Below are 18,678 nucleotides of genomic sequence, written 5' to 3'. Positions count from 1 at the left end.
ATTTAAATGGCAACCAAAACCTTCCGCAAAGAGGAGATCCGACGTGCCGTCTACGGCACTTGCTTGGTGGATGCGCCCGTGGGCGGGTGCAGCGTGGAGGCCGCGCCCATCCGGGTGACGGTCAGCGTCCGCCGGCGCCGCGGGTGCTGGGGGAGGCTGGCCGGAGCCTGGAGGGAGGCGGCCGCGTTTTCCTTCGTCGACAGGCCGCGGGCCCCCTTCTTATCCAACGCCTTCCTGGACCTGGAGCACGTCTTCCGGTACAGCAGCGAGGCGGACGCGGACGCAGCGCAAGTTAAGATCTGTTTGACGCTCCTTAGCGGCCAGACGCGCGTGGCCAAAGTGGGCCTGGAAGACTTCCTGGGCCAGCTGATGCAGAGCGGCCGCCCAGAGTGCTTCACCCTGTACGTCTACGAGGGGAAGGTCGCCCTGCTGCAGACCCGCCAGCCATCTCCGGAGGTTCTGACGCAGTGGCTGCTTGACGGGAAGGGAAATGACGCCCACAAAGGGTCATCTTACAAGGACCGTGCCTTCTATGACCCCGAGGTCACTGAGATAGACCAGTGCCAAGAAAAGATGGACACCAGTGACTCAGATGTGAGTGCATGGGAAACTCCCGAAGAAGACTCAGATGTGAGTGCATGGGAAACTCCCGAAGAAGACTCAGATGTGAGTGCATGGGAAACTCCCGAAGAAGACTCAGATGTGAGTGCATGGGAAACTCCCGAAGAAGACTCAGATGTGAGTGCATGGGAAACTCCCGAAGAAGACTCAGATGTGAGTGTATGGGAAACTCCCGAAGAAGACTCAGATGTGAGTGCATGGGAAACTCCCGAAGAAGACACAGAGGAGAGTGTAGGTGACTCAGGCGAGGAGAGTGGACTTGACACTGCTGAAGACACAGATAGGGAGAGTGGATGGGTGTCTGAGGACGGAAACTCCGAGAAGTGTGAACGGGAGACTCCCGGAGACTCGGATGAGAGTGGATGGGAGACTCTTGAAGAAGACGCTGAGGAGGAGGCTGGGCGGGGCACTGCTGGAGGCACAGAGGAGTGTGGCGGCGGCCGCGGCTTCCTGGCGAGGCTGGGGGCGGCGTGGCGGCACAACCGCCTCGCCCGGCTACTGGCCGCCGCTGCGGTCTTGGTCTCGCGGGTGCCACTCGCTGACCCTGACGAGTGGCGGTGGGGCGTCGGCGGCGGGGGGCTGTGAGGGGCGTGAGGCGCAAGGAGAGAGCCCCAAGACTGTGTTACTGTTGCATTTTTCATTCTTAACTACAACTCTTATCTATTATCCTACCGGTACAACTTTTCTACGCACGTACAAACACAATGGGAAGTAGTAGTAGTAGTAGTAGTAGTATGGGTGGGTTGATGGGGTGGCAAGGAGGTGGTGATGGGGTTGGAAGGCGTAACTTGATAGGGGTTTAATTTTGATGTGACGAGTGGTTGAATGGTTAGAGGGTTGGTGGGCTTGTCAGTGGTTTCACGTGGTGGGTTGACGTGGTGGCTGGGAGGTTGTGATGTGGCTGGAAGAAGTGCGTTAATATGTGTTTCATTTTGAGGTGACGGGAGTTTAGAGGTTTGGAATAATTGAGAGGGTTACAGAGTGGCGTTTAGAAATGGTCCCAGTCAAATTGATAGGATTTTAGGCTGGTAGGAGTTTGGACATGACATTCCAAGGGATTTGGGCTGATAAGAGCTTCATTAAAGTTGACCTGACAGTGTAAGTTGATTTTAGTTTGGCATTATATTGGTAGTAGTGTTATTAGATGAAGGGAGGTCAGAGTCAAGTTGATTGGAGAATAATGAATTTACAGGAGATTTGGGCAGACAAGAGCCAAAAGGTGACCTGACAGTGTAAGACTTGCACCATATTGGCTGAAGGGTTGCTGGCAGGAGATGAAAGAAAATTAGGCTGAAGTACATGTTGTTGGGGGTTTAGTTCGGCAGAAAGTTAGACATGATTGACAGGAGATTTAGACAATTAAGTTTAGCCTGATAACAGCATGTGTTAGGAAGGCGTTGGAATCAGATTAATCACAGAAGGATTGCGTGTGTCGAGTAAAGGTTAAGAAGAGCTGCTCCGATGGGGCTTTAGGTTAAGAACAGCCAACGAGACTCCAAATAAGACGAAAAGATATCAAGTGTGTTTTGTTATTTAGTTAGCAGGAAAACGAATGGACGTAAGACTAAAAATCTTCGTTAACATTACTTCAAAGAACAGCAACAATAATAACAACAATAGCAACAACAACAACAACAACAACAGCCTCTCACCTCCCTCCTCCGCCACCTCAGAGTAATGATACATTGCTTTTCATCCTCCTTTTCCTTCCCCTTCCTTCCCTTCCCCATCTCTCCCCCTCCACCCACTCACCTTTCCCCATCCATCTCCTCCCACCTCCCTCCTCCCTTCCTTCTCTCCGTCCCTCTGTCCCTGCCTTGCTCTCCCATCCTCTCTCCTCCCTCTCCTTTCCTCTCTTCCTCCTCCTCCTCCTCCACATCCTCCTCCTCCTCCTCCTCCTTCCCCCCTTCTTTCCATCGCCTCATTTTTCACAGTTTGGTCAGTAATAAATTCCGCGAGGCGAGGCAATGGAGGTCACGGGGTCAAAAGGCACGTGTTTATTATGTTATTATTATTTTTATTATTATTATTATTATTATTATTATTATTATTATTATTATTATTATTATTATTATTATTATTATTATTATTATTATTATTATTATTATTATTATTATTATTATTATTATTATTATTATTAGAGTTGTTGTAAAGATCGTTTTATCCCCAATATTTTAGTTTTGTTTTCTTTATTTTTTCTTTCACATTTTTTTTCGATCTATATCTAGATTTATCTTTATCGGTCTATCTTCCTTTTAACAATATTATCCTTTGGTCTGTTTTTGCGTTGCCTTTACTATTTTTGTCATTATTATTATACTTATTTATCCACTTATTTATGTATTTATTCATTCATTTATTAAGTTAGCTCGTTAATTACCTAGCTATATAATTACTCCGTCAACCATTTACCAATCTCCTCATGACAGCATTTCTCACACGTACAGAGGCAGCGAGCGGCGGACGAGGAGAGCCATCTTGAGGGGGTTAGCGGAGGGGGACAGACGGGGCAGCCTTACACCTCTCACCTGCTCTCCCTCCCTCCCTCTCTCCCTCCGTGATGCAGTGTTTCGGCGCCACACAGACACGCTGCTTCGGCCGGGTAAGTGCTTGAGGCTCTGTTCTGTTCTGTACCGTGCTTCTAAAGGCTGCGGCAGAAAGGTTGAGGGCGGACCGCTGCTGTGCGGAGGTAAAGGGTGAAAGGAAAGATTGGTTATAGCGGTAACAGTGGTTGTTGTCGTGCAGAAGATGTTGTAGTAATAGCCATGGTGGTTGTGGTGGTAGGAATCGTAGAGTTGTGTTGTTGATGTTAGCTTTTCTGCCAGCCTCGGTCCACACAAGGCTGCATGTACCCAAGATATTTCTACCTCCAAAGATCTCGCCTGTACCCGCCACACCACCGTTGCTGCGTCGCTCCAAGGAAATCCTCCCCAGCCTCCAGGATGCCATACCCGTTGTCCCTGGAACAGCTTGACAGGCCCAGTACCTATAACTTTTTCACCAGCATGACTGAGCCTGTTATCGACGTCTGGTGTCTTAAGACAAAGGGGGAGGCGAAGAGATGAAAGGGAATAGGGAAAAGAGCATATATAAAGGGGCAGTATAAAGGGAAGATTCAGTTAGAGGAAGGTGATAAAGGGTTTAACTTATGTTGTCGAAAGACACTGTTAAAAGAGAGAGAGGGGGGGGGGGGGAGATTGCTCCCTCTTGCACGAGGGAGCACGGGCCTTTGCCAAAGGCGATCCTTAGCAGGGAGCCGACAGACCGACTCTATCGGCGATCAAAATCTAGCCGACCAAGTCGGTCTGTCGACGAGGACTGGCGTGTCTCTGTTAGAAGAGAGATTAGCTTAGAGAAGTTATATTAGAAAAGTTATTAGCACGCAGAGGTAATGAATGTTGAAAGCTGAAGAAGGTGAAGAAGAGAAGGAAGGAAAACAAAAATACGATGGGAGGGAAGGAGAATAAAAGTTAAGACAAAGGACTGGAAGAAAAAACAATAAGAAAAAAAATAAAAATGAGAAAAATGGACAAAAAACACGAAGTAAAAGAAAACAAAAAGTAACACGAAATAAAAGAGAAAGGCAGAGCTAGCCAGTGAGCCACACGCCCACACCACACGCCCACACCACACGCCAGGACCAGCGAGGGTGTGGAACATGAACCACAGTGATCCATCACAAACCAGTACGATCCCAAAACCTTCACTGCTCGATAAACACACTAACTCTGATACACGTGTTTGCCATTATAGTGTCTCCGTACTCTGTGGCTGGCTCTGAGGGAACCTGAAGTGCGTGTTGGGCACTTAAATATTATAGGAGCGCCTCTTAAGCTTTTTTCTGCGCCTTAAGTGCCGCCCATGTCGAGAGGTGGAACCTAAATCACGACTGACGGATCCCACGCGTGATTCTGATCCTCGGCACGCGATAACGTCATGAACAGCACTTACTTGTACCCATATCTCGGCCACAACCTTTCGAACAGTCGTAGTAATAGCAGTTAGAGGGGCAGTAACAGTAGCAGAAGTAGTAGTAATAATAGTAGTGGTGGTAATTATAGAGAAGCACGAGCATGTGATGGGCAAGAAAGGTCGCGGCGAGGGGGAGTAATAACGCGCGGGCAGGGCAGGAAAAGCTCCCCCGCCAGGCCACGTCAGCGATGCTGCCGGAGAGTGACATTCCCGCGATGGGCGAGCACCCGCCGCCGCCACCACGCCACCCTGCCGCCATCCTGCCGCCACCCTGCCATCACCCAACCGCCGCCCTGCCGCCACCCTGCCACCACCCTGCCACCCATCCTCCACTCCCTCTTCCACCCCTGCCATCCATCCCTCACTCCATCTCCTACTCTGCCAGATATCGAACTACCAGCTTCCCTCTCCACATTCCCTGCAACCACCCTGCCACTCATCCATCAGTCTAATCCACTTCGTCACACAGCCACCTCTTCATCTTCCACCCTGCCAAGCATTCACACACCTACCCACTCTCCACTACCACTGCCACCCTGCTATCACTTCACCCATCCACCCTATCCTCCGCATCCCCTACATTCACCCATCCACTCACCCACCCACCCTGTTTTCCACTTTCCATGCCTCTTACTACCCTTTCACCCTTCCACCCACCCTGTCACATTAGCCACCTCCCCCTGTGACCCTTCCACCTTTTAACCCTTCCACCAAAACCTTCACTCCACCTCCTCCCGCCATTTTCAACCACCCCCTCCCTTCCACCACACTGGCACCCACTCCCCAACCCCACCCTGCCTCCCACTCCTTTCCCTCTCCCGTCAACTGCCACCACTTCTCCCGCCATGCCTCCCCCCTTCCCCTCCCCTCCCTCCCCTGCCGGAGCCGCCTGCATGTTCCCTGAATGATGAATATTCCTGGAATAGCATGTTGTAAAAATGCGCAAACCATCTGGGGCCTTGCTTTTTTTTTTTTTTTTTTTTTACAACAAAGGAGGCAGCTCAAGGGCACACACAAAAAGAAAACAATAATAAAAAAAAAGCCCGCTACTCGCTGCTCCTAAAGTAAAACAAAAGAGGTGGCCGAAAGGAAGATCAAATATAGGAGAGGAGGTGTCCTGATACCCTCCTCTTGAAAGAGTTCAAGTCGTAGGCAGGAGGAAATACAGATGAAGGAAGATTGTTCCAGAGTTTACCAGCGTGAGGGATGAAGGAGTGAAGATGCTGGTTAACTCTTGCATAAGGGGTTTGGACAGTATAGGGATGAGCATGAGTAGAAAGTCGAGTGCAGCGGGGCAGCGGGAGGGGGGGAGGCATGCAGTTAGCAAGTTCAGAAGAGCAGTCAGCGTGGAAATATCGATAGAAGATAGAAAGAGAGGCAACATTGCGGCGGAATTTAAGAGGTTGAAGACTATCAGTATGAGGAGGAGAGCTGATGAGACGAAGAGCCTTTGCCTCCACTCTGTCCAGAAGAGCTGTGTGAGGAGTCCCCCACATGAGATGCATACTCCATACGAGCGGACAAGGCCCTGTATATGGACAGCAACTGTGCAGGGGAGAAGAACTGGCGGAGACGGTACAGAACGCCCAGCCTCGAGGAAGCTGATTTAGTAAGAGATGAGATATGAAGTTTCCAGTTGAGATTTTGAGTTAAGGATAGACCGAGGATGTTTAGTGTTGAGGAAGGTGATAGATGGGTGTTGTCAAAGAATAGGGGATAGTTGTTTGGAAGATTGTGTCGAGTGGATAGGTGGAGAAACTGTGTTTTTGAGGCGTTGAAGGACACCAGGTTCTTCTTGCCCCAATCGGAAATAATAGTAAGGTCTGAGGCTAAGCGTTCTGCAGCCTCCAGCCTTGAGTCGTTAAGTTCCTGAAGGGTGGGTCTTCTATTAAAAGAAGTTGAGTAATGCAGAGTGGAATCATCGGCGTAGGAATGGATAGGACAGTTCGTTTTGGAAAGAAGATCATCAATGAACAACAGAAAAAGAGTGGGAGATAGGACAGAACCCTGTGAGACACCACTGTTAATAGATTTAGGGGAAGAACAGTGACCGTCTACCACGGCAGAAATAGAACGGTCAGAAAGGAAACTGGAGATAAAGGTACAGAGAGAAGGATAGAAACCGTAGAAGGGTAGTTTGGAAAGCAAAGATTTGTGCCAGACCCTATCAAAAGCTTTTGATATGTCCAGCGCAATAGCAAAAGTTTCACCGAGACGGCTAAGAGAGGATGACCATGAGTCAGTTAAGAAGGCTAGGAGAGATCACCAGTAGAACGCCCCTTGCGGAACCCATACTGGCGATCAGATAGAAGGTCAGAAGTGGAAAGGTGCTTTTGAATCTTCCGGTCAAGGATTGATTCAAAAGCTTTAGATAGACAAGAAAGTAAATCTATAGGACGGTAGTTTGAGGGATTGGAGCGGTCACCCTTCTTAGGCACAGGCTGTATGAAGGCATACTTCCAGCAAGAAGGAAAGGTAGATGTTGACAGGCAGAGGCGAAAGAGTTTGACCAGGCAGGGTGACAGCACGGAGGCACAGTTTTTAAGGACAATAGGAGGCACTCCATCAGGTCCATAAGCCTTCTGAAGATTGAGGCCAGAGAGGGCATAGAAAACATCATTTTGAAGAATCTTTATAACAGGCATAAAGGAGTCAGAGGGGGGATGAGTAGGAGGAATATGCCCAGAATCGTCCAGAGTCGAGTTTTTAGAAAAAGTTTGAGAGAAGAGTTCAACCTTAGAGATAGATGAGACGGCAGTGTTGCCGTCAGGACTGAGGAGTGGAGGGAAAGATGAAGAAGTGAAGTTGGAGGAGATGTTTTTGGCTAGATGGCAGAAGTCACGGGAAGAGTTAGAGAAAGCAAGGTTTTGACATTTTCTGTTAATGAAAGAATTTTTGGTTAGTCGGAGAATAGATTTGGCACGATTTCGGGCAGAAATGTAAAGTTCATAATTAGCATTAGTTTGAAGGCTCTGGTACCTTTTGTGAGCTACCTCTCTATCATTGACAGCACGAGAACAAGCGTAATTAAACCAAGGCTTTTTAGCGTGAGGAGTAGAGAAAGAACGAGGAATGTATGCCTCCATTCCAGAGACAATCACCTCTGTGATGCGCTGAGCACACACAGAGGGGTCTCTATCCTGGAAGCAATAATCATTGCACGGGAAATCGGAAAAGTACATCCTCAGGTCGTCCCACCGAGCTGAAGCAAAATGCCAGAAGCATCGCCTCTTCGATGGGTCCAGAGGGTGTACAGGAGCGATAGGACAGGATGCAGAAATAAGATTGTGATCGGAGGAGCCCAACGGAGAGAACAGTTTGACAGAATAAGCAGAAGGGTTTGAGGTAAGGAAGAGGTCTAGAATGTTGGGCCGATCTCCAAGACGGTCGGGAATACGTGTAGGGTGCTGGACCAACTGCTCTAGGTCGTTGAGGATAGCAAAGTTGTAGGCTTGTTCACCAGGATGGTCAGTGAAAGAGGATGAAAGCCAAAGCTGGTAGTGAACATTGAAATCTCCTAGGATGGAGATTTCAGCGAAGGGAGAGTGGGTCAAGATGTGCTCCACTTTAGAATTCAAATAGTCAAAGAATTTGACATAGTTGGTAAAGTTAGGTGAGAGATAAACAGCACAGATGTATTTAGTAATAGAATGACAATGAAGTCTTAGCCAGATGGTGGAAAATTCAGAAGAGTCAAGGTTGTGGGCACGAGAGCAAGTGATGTCGTTGCGCACGTAGGCGCAACATCCAGCTTTGGATTGAAATTTAGGATAGAGATAGTAGGAGGGAACAGAGTAGAGATTGCTGTCAGTAGCCTCAGAAACCTGTGTTTCGGTAAGGAAGAGAAGGTGAGGTTTAGAGGAGGAGAGATGATGTTCCACAGATGAAAATTAGAGCGAAGACCGCGAATGTTGCAGAAATTGAGAAGGAAGAGGTTCGAGGAGTTATCAAGACACCTCTCGGGTCGGCAGCCAGAAGGGGAGTCCTCCCTGGGGGAATTTGTGGTCCCCCCCCCAGGCGGGGACTCCGAGGCTTGGTGTATGTGCGCCATTTTGAAATTTTAATTTTGGGAAAAGGTGTATATGTTGTGTGAATGTAGTGTGGTGTGGATAAAGAGAGGATCTGTCTTTAGAGAGCATGCTGAACTACTCTCCGGTGTTGGTGAGACAATAGGGAAACGGTTAGTGAGGACATGGGAAGGGTCTTTGGAGGGCTTCAGCTCCCTTCTCACCTCCCATATATACCTCACCGGGAGTGGCTTGCGCCCGTTCGGTAGGTGTGTGTGTGTGTGTGTGTGTGCTGCTTTCGGTACTTAAATTTGATTGCACGCTCACTCTGTTTATATATTACTGTTCCATAAGTAGAATATTATTATTATTATTATTATTATTATTATTATTATTATTATTATTATTATTATTATTATTATTATTATTATTAGTAGTAGTAGTAGTAGTAGTAGTAGTAGTATTGGAACCCCTATTGCTCATATCATTTGTTCTCTCTGTGTGTGCAGATTTTTGGTTCTTGCCTTTTTTGTTGTAAATATTATTGTTGTTGTTTTATTGTTACGTACATTTTATATTCCCTGAAGCTCCCGTCGGTGTTTGTGTGTTGGCGAGAGAGAGAGAGAGCGAGCTTGTGGTAATTGATATCGGCATTTACATCCGATGTGCAGGAACATTGGAGGGATGTAGTAACAAAAGTAACGGGAAGGAAAGTGAAGAGTGGCGGAAGTAAGAACAGCGACGCGCACGTGAGGACGAGCGAGGAGAGGGAGGAAGAGGCGATTATTAGCACGCGAGGGTGGTGAGTGTTGGAACCTGACGAGGGAGAAGGCAAAGAGGTGAAAGAAGGAGAATAAGAACAAGATGAGATGGAAGGAGAGTAATAGTTAAGAGAAAGAATTAGAGGAAAAGCTGTAACGAAAAAGAGGAAAAGATATAAAAGAAAAGAGGAAAAAAGAAGAGAACTAAAAGAAAAAAGGAAGAACTGAAAACACGAAATGAAGTAAACGTTATTTTTTGAGCTCCAAACCCGACGCTAAACTGTCGGTTTACTGGTATCTGGCGAGGCGATGCAGTGCAGGCATTGGGACGAGTTTTTTTTTTCCTCGAACCGAGTCGTCCGCCATTGGAACAACTTTCCCTTCACGAGCAATTAACGCGAAAACGATTAAATCCTTTAAAAATCGCATCGACCATTGCTTTATTGCGACAGGAGTGAACTGAATGCTCCTTGATCTTATCTGTGGGCCGGCACAGCAGCAGCCTCGTCACTACCAACAAACTCTCTCTTGCCCGCTCTGCAACGCTTTTATCTTTCCACCGGCCAGTCCGCGAAGCCTGGCAGCGCAGGGCTTTATCCACCGAACTACTGGAGCGGTCTGTTTTTTTTTTTTTTTTTTTTTTTTAACAAAAGCTCAAGGGCACACACACACACACACACACACACACACACACACACACACACACACACACACACACAAATAATAATAAAAAAAAAGACCGCTACTCGCTGCTCCCAAAAAAGAATCAAAAGAGGTGGCCGAGAGAAAGGTCAATTTCGGGAGGAGAGGTGTCCTGATACCCTCCTTTTGAAAGAGTTCAAGTCGTAGGTGTGTGTGTGTGTGTGTGTGTGTGTGTGTGTGTGTGTGTGTGTGTGTGTGTGTGTGTGTGTGTGTGTGTGTGTGTGTGTGTGCAGTGTGTGTGTGTGTGTGTGTGTGTGTGTGTGTGTGTGTGTGTAATAGCAAGCTATCTGGGAACAGGCTATCAGACAGACAGACAGACAGACAGACAAAGCTAAACAGACAAACATGCAAACAAAAACAAAGAAACAAGCAAACTGACAGAGAGAGAGAGAGAGAGAGAGAGAGAGAGAGAGAGAGAGAGAGAGAGAGAGAGAGAGAGAGAGAGAGAGATTTGGGCATTTCAGTCTCTTTAAAAAAAACACCTGTACACGGGCCGTTAATTAACCCTCCTCACCTGCGCTCCGCCTGACCGCCGGACTCTGGAACAAAACAGTGCGGAATTAAATCGCCCGACAGACTCAGGAGCAGCGAGGGGAAGGGGGCGAGGAAAGAAAAACTAAAGACGCGCAGCACAAAGACAGCATTAGAAGCTACGAGGGGAAGGGAAAGAGGAGCGCCGATGGAAGGGAAACTAACCTGCTGTGGTGCATTTAGGTGGTGGTGATTTAGAACAGGAAGATAAATAGAAACAGTGGTGGTGGTGATGGTGGTAGTAGTTGTGGTGGTGGTAGTAGTACCTTGTTATAGTAGTAGTGGTAGTAGTAGTAGTTGTAGTTGTGGTGGTAGTAGTAGTAGTAGTAGCAATATTAGTTGTAGTAAAAATAGTAGTAGTAGTCAACCATCCCTTCTCTTCTCTTCCCTTCCCTTCCCTTCCCTTCCTCCTTTCTTCCTTCCCCTTCCCCTAACTGAACCTTCCCTTCTCTTCTCATCCCTTCCCTTCCTCCTTTCTTCCTTCCCCTTCCCCGAAGTCAACCTTCCCTTCTCTTCTCTTCCCTTCCCTTCCTCCTTTCTTCCTTCCCCTTCCCCTAACTCAGCCTTCCCTACCCCTCTCTTCTCTTCCCTTCCCTTCTTCCTTTCTTCCTTTTTCTTCCCCTAACTCAACCTTCCCTTCCCTTCTCTTCCCTTCTCTTCTCTTCCTCCTTTCTCCCTTCCCCATCCCCTAACTCAACCTTCCCTTCGTCCCTTCCCTTCCTTTCCCTTCCTTCCTTCCCTTCCTCCTTTCTTCCTTCCCCTCCCTAAATCAACCTTCCCTTCCTCCTTCCTTTCTTTCTGGTAGAATTTAACATCAAAGAGCGCTACTTCTAGTGCCAAATGCTTTGGGGAAAATTTTCAAGTGTTTGCCCCGTCTGGAAAAAAAATCCTGGATACGCCAATTGTGCCAATGTGAGAAACGAATAAACTATAAGCTGCCTAATACTATATTATGTATGAGATTGTAACAATTATGTCTATGTAACCAGTCACAGTCTTAGTCAGGAAAGCATGGCATGTCAGTATTGAGTGGCTAGTTACACTACGGTCTTTCCAGTTTCACTTTGCGCTAAAGTAACATGTGAGACATGTCATGTTACTTAAGACAAGGAATCCCTTTTCTCCTATAGATGATGGTACCCGACGCTAGTATAAGCAGCTTTAAAATGCTCAGTTTTGCACCAAATGGAGAATATTATGAAGTTTTGGTCGAATCGTGATCAAAGTTAGCGTTGACCTTTTAGAATAGCAAAATATCATTATATTATTGAAGAAATGAGTTCCAGTATAAAAATTACGGGTGAAAAGGGGGACTCGCCGATTCAGTGTAAGACATTGAACCAGGTGAATATCGAAAAGTAGCATCGATAGGCCGTTGTACTGTTCAAAGTTGAGTTCAGCATGCAACACTACCTTAAACCTGTGAATTTGCGTTTGAAGCGTTGGGTTTTGCTTGGTAAAGCCCAAATGTTACTTAGGGGAGGTGACACTCGAAACCGGAAAAGTCAGGTCAAAGTATCTTCAAACACGATTCATTTTGAATAGCTCCAATGATATGCTTCTTTAGTGCATTACCCGCATCATATCTGAAAATCAGCTTAAAATACCGAATAATAATGGTTTTATCTCTTCCTACCGTTTTTTTTTCTGCAAGTGGTAAAATATGTCAGGTGAGGTCATTGTGACTTAAGTACGTCTTTTCTGGTAGCTCTAGTTTTTTCGTAATTTTGACGACTCGGTAATCATTAAACGCGCAGTGCTTGCGACATCATAATTAATCGAGTTCCGTCGTTCTAGGTTGCTTAGTTTTTGCACAATTGGGAAATAAAAGTTCGGACCGTCTGAGTTTGCACCGTCTTTTGTTATTTTGTTACTTATACGTCAGATTAAAGTACTAACCACACCTAACCTATTGTTGATAGACCCTCAAACTCTAGCGCAATGGTCTTCCCAGGGGCTGCTGTAGTTGTTGAGATATAGGAGGTGGTCCCAGACTTGCCGATACGAAATTTGGACTTAAGTCAACTGGTAAGGCCCGCGACGTAGTCTTCAGCGTTCAGGTCTGCCAGGGTGTCTGTACGTGAGAATGAACACTCAAAGGAAAGTAAACCCAACCCTCAACACTACTCTGTACACTTGATAACCCACAGTACTTCACAAGTGTCCTCAGCCTAACATGAAAAAAAGTCACTTTTCTATAAAAGGAGTGAAGAAACTTTTTATAACATTTGGAGAATAATTTGCACCAAGATTATTTTAACTTTATTGATATAGGAAAATATCTTTGACAGGTGGAGAATGATACATTGAGCTGGATGATCAGATTTTTCATCATCTGGCACCAATTTACTTGGTCCCTTATTACAAAATAACATTTGAGTCAAATGCGTTAGGCAGTTTATAAATATAAATTTATTGGATGAATTAAAAGAGGTAAAAAAGCCATTACTTAATATGAAGAGTATTCCATATAATTCCTCAAGCTTCAGCCTATCAAGCAAACAATTTTGAAACACACACAAAGGCACCAGCGGGTCCACTGAAGGCCCAGTAAAACATGGAGGCACCAGCGGGTCCATTGAAGGCCCAGTAAAACATTGAGGCACCAGCGGGTCCACTGAAGGCCCAGTAAAACACTGAGGCACTAGCGGGTCCACTGAAGGCCCAGTAAAACATTGAGGCACCAGCGGGTCCACTGAAGGCTCAGTAAAACACTGAGGCACCAGCGGATCCACTGAAGGCTCAGTAAAACACTGAGGCACCAGCGGGTCCACTGAAGGCTCAGTAAAACACTGAGGCACCAGCGGATCCACTGAAGGCTCAGTAAAACACTGAGGCACCAGCGGATCCACTGAAGGCTCAGTAAAACATTGAGGCACCAGCGGGTCCACTGAAGGCTCAGTAAAACACTGAGGCACCAGCGGGTCCACTGAAGGCCCAGTAAAACACTGAGGCACCAACGGGTCCACTGAAGGCCCAGTAAAACACTGAGCCACCAGCGGGTCCACTGAAGGCCCAGTAAAACATTGAGGCACCAGCGGGTCCACTGAAGGCCCAGTAAAATACTGAGGCACCAGCGGGTCCACTGAAGACCCAGTAAAACATTGGGGCACCAGCGGGTCCACTGAAGGCCCAGTAAAACACTAAGGCACCAGCGGGTCCACTGAAGGCCCAGTAAAACATTGAGGCACCAGCGGGTCCACTGAAGGCCCAGTAAAACACTGAGGCACCAACGGGTCCACTGAAGGCCCAGTAAAACACTGAGGCACCAGCGGGTCCACTGAAGACCCAGTAAAACATTGAGGCACCAGCAGGTCCACTGAAGGCCCAGTAAAACACTAAGGCACCAGCAGGTCCACTGAAGGCCCAGTAAAACATTGAGGCACCAGGTCCACTGAAGGCCCAGTAAAACATTGAGGCACCAGCAGGTCCACTGAAGGCCCAGTAAAACATTGAGGCACCAGCAGGTCCACTGAAGGCCCAGTAAAACATTGAGGCACCAGCAGGTCCACTGAAGGCCCAGTAAAACACTAAGGCACCAGCAGGTCCACTGAAGGCCCAGTAAAACTAAGGCACCAGCAGGTCCACTGAAGGCCCAGTAAAACATTGAGGCACCAGCGGGTCCACTGAAGGCCCAGTAAAACACTAAGGCACCAGCGGGTCCACTGAAGGCCCAGTAAAACACTGAGGCACCAGCGGGTCCACTGAAGGCCCAGTAAAACATTGAGGCACCAGCGGGTCCACTGAAGGCCCAGTAAAACATTGAGGCACCAGCGGGTCCACTGAAGGCCCAGTAAAACATTGAGCCACCAGCGGGTCCACTGAAGGCCCAGTAAAACATTGAGGCACCAGCGGGTCCACTGAAGGCCCAGTAAAACATTGAGGCACCAGCGGGTCCACTGAAGGCCCAGTAAAACACTGAGGCACCAGCGGGTCCACTGAAGGCCCAGTAAAACATTGAGGCACCAGCGGGTCCACTGAAGGCCCAGTAAAACATGCTGCAGAGGCCACTTAGACAAGTGAGATCGACGGTTAGATACATTAACACATTATTCCGTCGTGGAACACACACATCCTGCCTGCTGCTGCTCCTCCCTTGCCAGACACACACACTGAAGTCCTAGAAAGAGAATCACCCTCAGGCACGTTGTTCACGGCAGAGAAGTCGTACGCCTGGCCACTGGTGGTGCTGCTCACCTCGGGGCCCTCCTCCTCGCCGGAACACTTCTCGATGATATCCATCCAGGGCCTTCTCGTACACGGCCTCGTTGTCGTGGTGCTGCAGTCCTCAGTCTTGTCCAGTCCGCCGCACTCCTCAGTCATCTGGCCCAGGCGGTCCACCTCGTTGATCTCGGCAGTCTGAGAAGATGAACACATTTATAACCCTTTGCTGGTGAATATTAACGAGCCATGTTAACCTACAATACTGCCACTGGTATGACACACAAATAACTGATGCATGCAGGAAGCATTCCGAGTGGGGCATCACCTCAATGGGTTTTACTGTGTCTTCCTGAAACAATAATGAATGAATGAGTAAGGAATTTATGTTAAGATAAATGTCCTCAGACCTGAGAATTGAACTCTAGCCCTTACATTACTTTATTAGCTCCTCATAATTCAAAGTACCCATCCTTCAAACACATTCCAGCAGCCAACAAGTTATAACTCTGTTCACTATCACTGCCTCCATCACCGTATTGTGTAACAGCACTGGCCTGCCGCCTATGGCTGTGGCCTTCCACCTGGTGCCGCCTTTTCATGCCTGCTCAACAAAGACCTGTGTATCTACACTCAGCAATACATTCATTATGATGCAGTGATGCTACAGGACTGAAGATACTGAAGACAATTTGTTCTGATGATCAATTTATTCTTTTCTTTCTCTTATAAGCATTAGTTTACTGTTCCACTTTGTGCTTGAGTTTTGAAGTGAAGAAATAATACATCACTGAATGGTAGAGCATCCCATTATAAAATGTAAGAAAACATCCTCATGAACTTACCTCTCTATCTGGTCTAATGAGTTCCAGAAGAGGTTGTACAATGCCAGCCTTAATGACGAAGTCTCTGAGTTTGGGGCCATCGCCAGCAGTGTTTCCCGGCGCCCACACGGCTTGCTCTGCATGCCACGTTGGTGTGCGGCGAGCGGAGCAGCTTGACGAGCGACACGACAGAGCCCGAGGCTGTTGGGGAGGCAAACACCGTGGATTACATGGAGGAACAAACTTCAAACTAAAAACACTTGTTCATACAACGTAAAAACAAAGATTCTGTCAAGAAGCGACACCCTTTTCTACCTCCTTCTCTTCATCTTAGGACTTTCTGTTCCCCTTCACGTTTTTCAACCCGAGACCCTCACAGTAGGAACGATACAACTCAGGGCTGGATGCCACAATTTTTTTTTTTTCTCAACAAAGGAGGCAGCTCAAGGGCACACAAAAAAATAAAACAATAATAAAAAAAAAGCCCGCTACTCGCTGTTCCTAAAAAAGAAACAAAAGAGGTGGCCGAAAACAAGATCAAATACAGGAGGAGAGATGTCCTGATACCCTCCTCTTGAAAGAGTTCAAGTCGTAGGCAGGAGGAAATACAGATGAAGGAAGATTGTTAAAGAGTTTACCAGCGTGAGGGATGAAAGAGTGAAGATGCTGGTTAACTCTTGCATAAGGGGTTTGGACAGTATAGGGATGAGCATGAATAGAAAGTCGAGTGCAGCGGGGCCGCGGGAGGGGAGGAGGCATGCAGTTAGCAAGTTCAGAAGAGCAGTCAGCGTGGAAATATCGATAGAAAAGAGAAAGAGAGGCAACATTGCGGCGGAATTTAAGAGGTAGAAGACTATCAGTATGAGGAGGAGAGCTGATGAGACGAAGAGCCTTAGCCTCCACTCTGTCCAGAAGAGCTGTGTGAGTGGAGCCCCCCCACACATGAGATGCATACTCCATACGAGGGCGGACAAGGCCCCTGTATATGGACAGCAACTGTGCAGGGGAGAAGAACTGGCGGAGACGGTACAGAACGCCCAGCCTCGAGGAAGCTGATTTAGTAAGAGATGAGATATGAAGTTTCCAGTTGAGATTTTGAGTTAAGGAGAGACCGAGGATGTTTAGTGTTGAGGAAGGTGATAGCTGGGTGTTGTCTAAGAATAGGGGATAGTTGTTTGGAAGATTGTGTAGAGTGGAAAGGTGGAGAAACTGTGTTTTTGAGGCGGTGAAGGACACCAGGTTCTTCTTGCCCCAATCGGAAATAATAGTAAGGTCTGAGGCTAAGCGTTCTGCAGCCTCCAACCTTGAGTCGTTAAGTTCCTGTAGGGTGGGTCTTCTATTAAAAGAAGTTGTGTAATGCAGAGTGGAATCATCGGCGTAGGAATGGATAGGACAGTTCGTTTTGGAAAGAAGATCATCAATGAACAACAGAAAAAGAGTGGGAGATAGGACAGAACCCTGTGAGACACCACTGTTAATAGATTTAGGGGAAGAACAGTGACCGTCTACCACGGCAGAAATAGAACGGTCAGAAAGGAAACTGGAGATAAAGGTACAGAGAAAAGGATATAAACCGTAGGAGGGTAGTTTGGAAAGCAAAGATTTGTGCCAGACCCTATCAAAAGCTTTTGATATGTTTAGCGCAATAGCAAAGGTTTCACCGAAACGGCTAAGAGAGGATGACCAAGAGTCAGTTAAGAAGGCTAGGAGATCACCAATAGAACGCCCCTTGCGGAACCCATACTGGCGATCAGATAGAAGGTCAGAAGTGGAAAGGTGCTTTTGAATCTTCCGGTCAAGGATTGATTCAAAAGCTTTAGATAGACAAGAAAGTAAAGCTATAGGACGGTAGTTTGATGGATTGAATCGGTCACCCTTCTTAGGCACAGGCTGTATGAAGGCATACTTCCAGCACGAAGGAAAGGTAGATGTTGACAGGCAGAGGCGAAAGAGTTTGACCAGGCAGGGTGACAGCACGGAGGCACAGTTTTTAAGGACAATAGGAGGCACTCCATCAGGTCCATAAGTCTTCTGAGGATTGAGGCCAGAGAGGGCATAGAAGACATCATTTTGAAGAATCTTTATAACAGGCATAAAGGAGTCAGAGGGGGGATGAGTAGGAGGAATATGCCCAGAATCGTCCAGAGTGGAGTTTTTAGAAAAAGTTTGAGAGAAGAGTTCAGCCTTAGAGATAGATGAGACGGCAGTGTTGCCGTCAGGACTGAGGAGTGGAGGGAAAGATGAAGAAGTGAAGTTGGAGGAGATGTTTTTGGCTAGATGGCAGAAGTCACGGGAAGAGTTAGAGAAAGCAAGGTTTTGGCATTTTCTATTAATGAAAGAATTTTTGGTTAGTCGGAGAATAGATTTGGCACGATTTCGGGCAGAAATGTAAAGTTCATAATTATCATTAGTTTGAAGGCTCTGGTACCTTTTGTGAGCTGCCTCTCTATCACTGACAGCACGAGAACAAGTGTGATTAAACCAAAGCTTTTTAGCGTGAGGAGTAGAGAAAGAACGAGGAATATATGCCTCCATTCTAGAGACAATCATCTCTGTGATGCGCTGAGCACACACAGAGGGGTCTTTATCCTGGAAGCAATAATCATTGCACGGGAAATCGGAAAAGTACATCCTCAGGTCGTCCCATCGAGCTGAAGCAAAATGCCAGAAGCATCGCCTCTTCGATGGGTCCAGAGGGTGTACAGGAGCGATAGGACAGGATGCAGAAATAAGATTGTGATCGGAGGAGCCCAACGGAGAGAACAGTTTGACAGAATAAGCAGAAGGGTTTGAGGTAAGGAAGAGGTCTAGAATGTTGGGCCGATCTCCAAGACGGTCGGGAATACGTGTAGGGTGCTGGACCAACTGCTCTAGGTCGTTGAGGATAGCAAAGTTGTAGGCTTGTTCACCAGGATGGTCAGTGAGAGAGGATGAAAGCCAAAGCTGGTGATGAACATTGAAATCTCCTAGGATGGAGATTTCAGCGAAGGGAGAGTGGGTCAAGATGTGCTCCACTTTAGAATTCAAATAGTCAAAGAATTTGACATAGTTGGTAGAGTTAGGTGAGAGATAAACAGCACAGATGTATTTAGTAATAGA

General features: G+C 47.2%; 1 protein-coding gene across 3 annotated transcripts in view; it reads left to right on the top strand.

Annotated features, from left to right (window-relative positions):
* LOC126998449 (uncharacterized) overlaps window positions 1-1,238 on the top strand; it is a 1,255-nt gene extending 17 nt beyond the window's left edge. Inside the window, exons 1-2 of one of the 3 annotated variants that reach the window (XM_050860342.1) lie at window positions 1-702; window positions 847-1,238. The exon at window positions 1-702 is cut by the window's left edge and continues 17 nt beyond it. In XM_050860342.1, the coding sequence (XP_050716299.1) occupies window positions 7-702; window positions 847-1,206 (1,056 nt within the window). In that variant the 5' untranslated portion in view covers window positions 1-6 and the 3' untranslated portion in view covers window positions 1,207-1,238. Of the gene's footprint in view, window positions 775-846 lie in introns of all 3 variants that reach the window. The other 2 variants (XM_050860262.1, XM_050860183.1) reach the window with 2 other exon arrangements.
* The last annotated feature ends 17,440 nt before the right edge of the window (window positions 1,239-18,678 follow it).

This window comes from Eriocheir sinensis, chromosome 1 (assembly GCF_024679095.1).
Source record: "Eriocheir sinensis breed Jianghai 21 chromosome 1, ASM2467909v1, whole genome shotgun sequence".
NCBI lineage: Eukaryota > Metazoa > Arthropoda > Malacostraca > Decapoda > Varunidae > Eriocheir > Eriocheir sinensis.
The sequence above is the reverse complement of the archived record's forward strand: the minus strand, read 5'-3'. Positions and strand labels throughout refer to the sequence as shown.